Consider the following 6,604-nt stretch of genomic DNA (forward strand, 5'->3'; position numbering starts at 1 on the left):
TGGGGAGCCTCAGCCTCCCCACATCAGAGTTGACAGGTAACGAAGGCTCATCATCCTCCCAGCTCAGCCCCACTGTCCTTCAGAGCCCAAGCTTCCAGGCCCAGACAGGCTTGATTTCTAGCCATGTGCTGGCCTTACATAACCAGCCACAGGAACAATGCCCAGCTCTGTCCAGGTCACCCATAGCAATGCCAAGAATGGCCCAGCCAAACCAGCTGGCCCAGGACCCAACACCTTACACAACCACCTGGGAGGTCCAAGGCTCCTGTAAGTGTCCAGAGCTGCTGCAACTGGAGTGGGTGTGGCACAGAGCCACACCTCCCAGACAGCATACAAGATGGCCAAGCCCAGAGATGAGGCAGGGAGTGAATTACAGAGAACAGTGCCATTCTCCCTGGAGCTCAGAGTCCTGTCCAAGGCGTCTTGGGGGGATGTTCAGGACACCTAATGTACATTCACCCAAAAGCCTCGTCCCTGTGAGCATCTGACATTTCCCAGTGTCCTTTACACGTGGGTGCTGCACAAGGCCTTTCCATTCATCTTTGCCCATCACAACCACTTCAGTGGAAGTCCCACTTTATAAAGAAGGAGACTGAGGGTCAGGATTGCTCCTACTTGCCAGAGGCTACGCAAGTAGTTGGGAAGGAGGGGGCAGAATTTGAACCTGGTTTTCACTTGCAGACAGCATCCTTTCCCATTACTACTGCACCCTGCTTCTCTCTGTGGGATCAACCTTTTGCCCATCTGCAGAGACTCTTGATGCTACACATAAAGGAAAGGCCCCAGCTGGCTTATACATGGACTCAACTATGTCAACCAGGACATCAGAGGCATCCCATCCCACCCTGGACTGCCTGCTTCCTCTGCTCTGCCTGCTGTCCTCACAGCCCCACCAGCTACATGAAGGACAAAGCCTTTGTACCTCATATATATCAGCATGTGGCAAGTGTCCTCTATGTGTGGAGTGGATACTATAGTGTGGGTCCACCTCTCTCCCCTACATGAGCAGGTCGGTTAGAAGCCAAGAGCCCTGGATATATTGAGGAGCAGAGAGAAGAAGGAAGGAGAATTGGGGAGAAACACTCCTTATTCAAAGTGGAGCCAGTCCCTACCGCCTCAATCCCTACCCCCCTCACATACACCCCACTTTCCCACCCCCAGCCCTTTGGAAGCTCGTCCCTGGAGAGGAAGCCAGAGGTCTGGTGAAACCAACAAGAGCCTCCTTCCACAAACCTCTGTCCCAGTTCCTCTCACAGAAAAGTCAAGGAAGACAAAACCCAGACAGACACTAAGCATGGGATCCTGGAAGTCACCTTTCTGATGTCTGCTTGGAGGACAGAAGCAGTTCTCCTTACACCCACAGTGTTTCCTGCCCAGGCTGGACTCTATCTTGCCCAGCAATAATGACTCTGCCCTTTGGAGCCTACCGCCTGAATCAGATCCTGCCCTCCTTAGCGCATGACCCCGGGACAGTTAACCCCACTTCTCCAAATCCTCGGAATCCAGACCTTCAGGTGTTGATGTGTGCTCTGACTCTGGAACCGCACTACCTGTATCCAATAGCCACTTCGAATCCTCACCTGACCTCAGCTTCAGCATCTTTATCTGTAAAGTAGTGATAATAAATGGTTCCTACCCTCCTTAGGGCATCACTGTGAAAATCCCATGAGGTAGGTTTTGAAATGCGCCTAGGACAGTCTCCAAGCACAGCTAGCACCTATTGGGTGCGAGCTTTCATTAGAAAAGGGCGTGGATAGCCAGGCGGGGTGTGCATGCCTTTAATCTTAGCACTCGGGAGGCAGAGGCAGGAGAATCTCTGTGAGTTCGAGTCCAGCCTGGTCTACAAATTGAGTTCCAGGACAGCCAGGGCTGTTACACCGAGAAGCCCCGTCTCAAAAACAAAAACATAAACAGATGTTTATAAGATCGTTCAGTGGTGCACATTATGCATGGCACTTAGTAGGAATTCATTAAATACAAGCCAAAATTCCCTTCACCCCGCCCCCTCGGGTGCCACGGATTTGTCTTAGCCATCTGCTATCCCCAGAGGGCTGCCAAGTGCCTGGCATTGGGCAGAACCTCAGGGCATACTTAAAGACCTCAGGGTGAAGCTCTGCTTGCCTGGCCAGGAGGGCGTGGATGGTCAAGAGACTCCATTATCTGAGAAGAGCAATGGAGGTGTTGGAGAAGGGAAACCAGAGCCGAACAGAGAAAGGCCGAGGCGCAGAGATAAGCAGGTGAAGTGAGTGAGAAAAGGAACAGGAGAGAGACTGTGGTGGAGAGAGATAAGAAGACGGAGCAGAGGGCAAGGGTGAAGAAAATGCTGAGCCCCCAGGAAAAGGCACAAGGAGAGGTCTAGGCAGCGGAATAGTTGACGGGTCAGGGTCGCGAGGCGAGGCGGGACCCGAGCCGGGCGGGAAAGACTCGGGTTTCCTCCCAGGTCCGCCAACCCGGGGCGGGGTTGGGAGGTGAGGGGGACCAGCGGCTGCAGATTGGCTAGGGAACGGCGAAGCCTGGGCTGGAGCCCCGTGGTGGGAGGCGCCTGGATCACTCCGGCAGCGGAGCGGAGCAGAGGCTGCCACCTACTTGAACGACCCGAGTAGCGGCCGACTTCAGGGAGCATCCCAGCCGGGGCGCACGCCGGGCAGCGGGGCGCCGAGCACCGAGCCATCGGGGCAGGCCGCAACATCCAGCCATGTGGGTGGCCGGGAGCGCACGGACGGCCGCACTGGCGCTGCTGCTCGGGGCGCTGCATGGGGCGCCGGCACACGGCCAGGAGTACGACTACTACGGTTGGCAGGCCGAGCCGCTACACGGCCGCTCCTACTCCAAGCCACCGCAGTGCCTCGACATCCCCGCCGATCTGCCGCTCTGTCACACGGTGGGCTACAAGCGCATGCGGCTGCCCAACCTGCTGGAGCACGAGAGCCTGGCCGAGGTGAAGCAGCAGGCAAGCAGCTGGCTGCCACTGCTGGCCAAACGCTGCCACTCGGACACCCAGGTCTTCCTCTGCTCACTCTTCGCTCCCGTCTGCCTGGACCGACCCATCTACCCCTGCCGCTCGCTGTGCGAAGCCGTGCGCGCCGGCTGCGCGCCGCTCATGGAGGCCTACGGCTTCCCTTGGCCGGAGATGCTGCACTGCCACAAGTTCCCCCTGGACAACGACCTCTGCATCGCGGTACAGTTCGGGCACCTGCCTGCCACCGCGCCTCCAGGTAGCGCCTTTGCGCCCAGAGCACCTCGGACTGATCCTCTCCCCAAACCCTCATCTGTACTCCCCGATAGGTGTCAAACCCCTATACACAGTGCATACATCCAGCGCCCAGGCACTGTCTCCTTTTTTTCCTACCCGAGGCTCTGGGTATTCTCACTGAGTCTCTCCCCACTCCGACCTGTACCTTGTGCAACTCACAGCACGCTCGGTTTTCCGAGCTGCGGAATCCCTGGATGCCCTGGAGACGTCCCTCATAAATGCCGTATTCCTTTCCTCATCTCAAGGATGCTTGGGGTCGCTAGGCAATTTCTTTGACCTGAACACCCAGACAAGCGCTACTCCTTCCCTGACCTAGGGAACTTTGAGAAGAGGCGGGTGGTTAGGGAAGTCCTGAGGGCCCTCGTTTCTACGCCTGTAACCCTAACTTCCTCTCCTCCCAATTCCTAGGCTTTTGGGTACTTAACTTTTCTGCACCTTCTTTGCCCAGCAGTGAAGTCCAGCTTCTTGAGCTCCCAAGCCCTGCTTCCCACTGGCACGTTATACTGCCATTAGACCTGATTTCTGATTCAGCTTCCTTTTCATTGTGCAGGTCCTCAAAGCTGTCCCATATCTGGGGGCCACACCCCCTCCTCCTTTCTCCAAGAATGCCTGTCCTCTTCCAAACTGGCCTGGGCCCCTAGCACCTCCCCCGCCCCCACATTCACACCCATAGCTCCCAGCAGGCAACCTTTGCCTGTTAACTGGGATAGTGAGAGCTCCCATGAGCCCCCACAGCTGGAACATTCAAATCTCCACTCCCCCCGCCCCCACCACTCCTCCCAAAGCATCTGAGCTCCTCCTTGTATCACCCTAACCCCTCTCAAGTTAATCGGCTTGGTCTTAGGAGGCTCCCACCTTCTCCTTCTCCCTCTCTGAGGGATTCTGGGAGGGGAAAGTCCCTATCTTGAAGGCTGAGAGTGGCAGGCAGGAATAGAGTCAGCTAAGCAAGAAATCCACAGTTTCCAGAATCCTCCAGGTTCCTTTTATAGTTTCTTTGGAGCCCAAACATGAACAGCAGGACAAACTCAGGCTCAGAACCCTGTCCTGGCCCTACCTTGCTACCCATGACTCCCCTTCTCACAGCGAGGCTTGTCACCTGGAGGCCAGCACACAAGAGAACCCAAAGGCAGGCTGTAGAAAAGTGTGTGTGGCCAACAGATGACATTAGAATGTTTCACATAAAAATGAGTCATTTGGACTTTCTTCGAGAAAGTTAATGCTGGCTTGTGCCTGGTCCCTGCAAACAATATCCACCCTGGTCATAGAGCAGGGGCCACAGTCCTGAGCCCTAAGCTCTGCTGACTAGGCTACCACATTACACCTGGTTTTCCTCTGCTGATAAGTAGAAAAGGCAGTGCCCGTTTCACCGCAAGCACTAGATGGGATAAAACTTAGACCGTAATGTATGTCATGGCTGCAGAAGAGAGCCTACCTCACCATACTGTCCCGGCACTATATGAACTCCTGAATTGTCACACTCAGTCATTGCCATCCTCCCCTTTGGGAATTAGAGCAGCTTCTGTGAGGAGGGGCTAAGGGAGGAGCCTGTTCTGTCCTGCTGTTTAAGACCACTCTGCTTTCTCTCTTCAGTGACCAAGATCTGTGCCCAGTGTGAGATGGAGCACAGCGCTGATGGCCTCATGGAACAGATGTGCTCCAGTGACTTTGGTGAGTGTGGAATCACAGGACCCTGACAGTGCCCGCAGCAGCCTGGCTCAGAACCAGCCAGCCCCACCTGACTACCGCTACTGCAGCTGTGTTTTGTCACTTCCCACAGAGATGCTTCCATGGCTGGGCTATCTTTTTAAGGGGGGAGCAAGCTTAGCTTGCTAAGAGATGGATGGGGCCTTCCTAGGGCACGGGATTTGGCAATAGAAGTAAGGTCTCCTATCCCTGGTATTTCTACTGAGTCCCCAGTGTTCCTCTGGCTGGGGTGGCTTATGACTAGCTTTCCCCACGGCTTCATCTTGGACTCTTCTATCCTGGGACAGTTGAACCAAGCCAGTTAGGACCAAGATCACTGTAGGCCACGGAATTCTGCATGTGACCTTTGCAAAGTTGGTTCTGTTTTGTGTCCTAGCCTCCCTGTCTATAAAATAGGGAAAGGAGCAATGACGAAACCTTTGCTTTGGAGGAATCTTTATGTTGGGAGCCTCTTAGGAAAGAAAATGTCACTATAGTGCAAAAGGCGGGGCAAAGGGGAGAAAAGATGTTTTTAGAACAATTCCCTTCCCTGGGTGTGCAAAGTTCTTCCCTGGCTTCTTGAGTTGGGGAGGCTAGCTGTGGAAGAAGGGTGGAGCTAGCCAGAGGGCCCTCTCCCTAGGATTCCTGTCCCTAGGTCTCTGTGGTCACACTAGGGCTCCCGCTGTCATAAGCAAATGTGACCCTCTTCTGACCATCCTTTGCCCACCTTGCCACAGTGGTCAAGATGCGCATTAAGGAGATCAAGATAGACAACGGGGACCGAAAGTTGATTGGAGCCCAGAAGAAGAAGAAGCTGCTCAAGGCAGGCCCCTTAAAACGCAAGGATACCAAGAAGATGGTCCTGCATATGAAGAACGGGGCAAGCTGCCCTTGCCCGCAGTTAGACAACCTGACGGGCAGCTTCCTGGTCATGGGCCGCAAAGTAGAGGGCCAGCTGCTGCTCACGGCCGTCTACCACTGGGACAAGAAGAATAAGGAGATGAAGTTTGCGGTCAAATTTATGTTCTCCTACCCCTGTTCCCTCTACTATCCTTTTTTCTATGGGGCAGCTGAACCCCACTGAAGGACCCCCTGCTCCTTGCCCCAACCAGCCAGCTGTGCCTTGCCTCGCCCTCTGTCCCCGCCCACTTGGCCTCACCCTCACTCCCAGGCTGACCCATCCCCAGGAAGGATGCCTTCACGCACCTACTGCACAGGCTCCAGAGCATAGGCATGGGGCTACCCTCTTTGACTGAAGGGTTCTGGGATCCTGGGGCCTGCCCGGGGACGCCCCCTCTCCCAGTAGAAGGACTTTCTCTTCTGGGGGAAGCCCTGGTGTCTGAAAGTACAGGCAGAGAAGGAAAATGTGAAGGACGACGGATACAGGATACAGGGCCTCCCGCAGCCGTGGGAGGGGCTTTCCAGAAAGGATTGTGGGTCTCATCCCTAAGCGGGATCCGTACTTAGGGAACAGCTTTCCTCCCCCATCCCCCTTTGTGTGTCATCACAGTCCTCCAAAGAGCAAGAGCCAAGGCCTCCGCGTCTTCCAGCCACGCCCACTCCTCATCTGGAGCCACGCTGGACTGGAGTGCAGGCTCAGCTGCTTCTGCGTTCACTGCCACACAGCCCTGCTCCCTGGCTCTTGCCCTGCCGCCTCAATCCCTGTAT

General features: G+C 55.3%; 1 protein-coding gene across 1 annotated transcript; it reads left to right on the forward strand.

The window, feature by feature from the left end:
* The first annotated feature begins 2,569 nt into the window (after positions 1-2,569).
* On the forward strand, positions 2,570-6,604 carry Sfrp5 (secreted frizzled related protein 5). Its single transcript, XM_021152410.2, has 3 exons — positions 2,570-3,215; positions 4,844-4,921; positions 5,674-6,604. The coding sequence occupies exons 1-3, from the start codon at positions 2,696-2,698 to the stop codon at positions 6,018-6,020; spliced, it is 945 nt and encodes a 314-aa protein (XP_021008069.1). The 5' UTR covers positions 2,570-2,695; the 3' UTR covers positions 6,021-6,604.

Source organism: Mus caroli, unplaced genomic scaffold, assembly GCF_978045245.1.
Source record: "Mus caroli unplaced genomic scaffold, Mus_caroli_1 scaffold_20, whole genome shotgun sequence".
NCBI classification, from domain to species: domain Eukaryota; kingdom Metazoa; phylum Chordata; class Mammalia; order Rodentia; family Muridae; genus Mus; species Mus caroli.

Excerpts from the sequence above, each read along its gene's own strand:
- Sfrp5 (XM_021152410.2), top strand. The coding sequence starts at position 2,696 with ATGTGGGTGGCCGGGAGCGCACGGACGGCCGCACTGGCGCTGCTGCTC. Across the intron at positions 3,216-4,843 it reads GCCTGCCACCGCGCCTCCAG|TGACCAAGATCTGTGCCCAG; the intron begins GTAGCGCCTTTG and ends TTCTCTCTTCAG. Across the intron at positions 4,922-5,673 it reads GATGTGCTCCAGTGACTTTG|TGGTCAAGATGCGCATTAAG; the intron begins GTGAGTGTGGAA and ends ACCTTGCCACAG.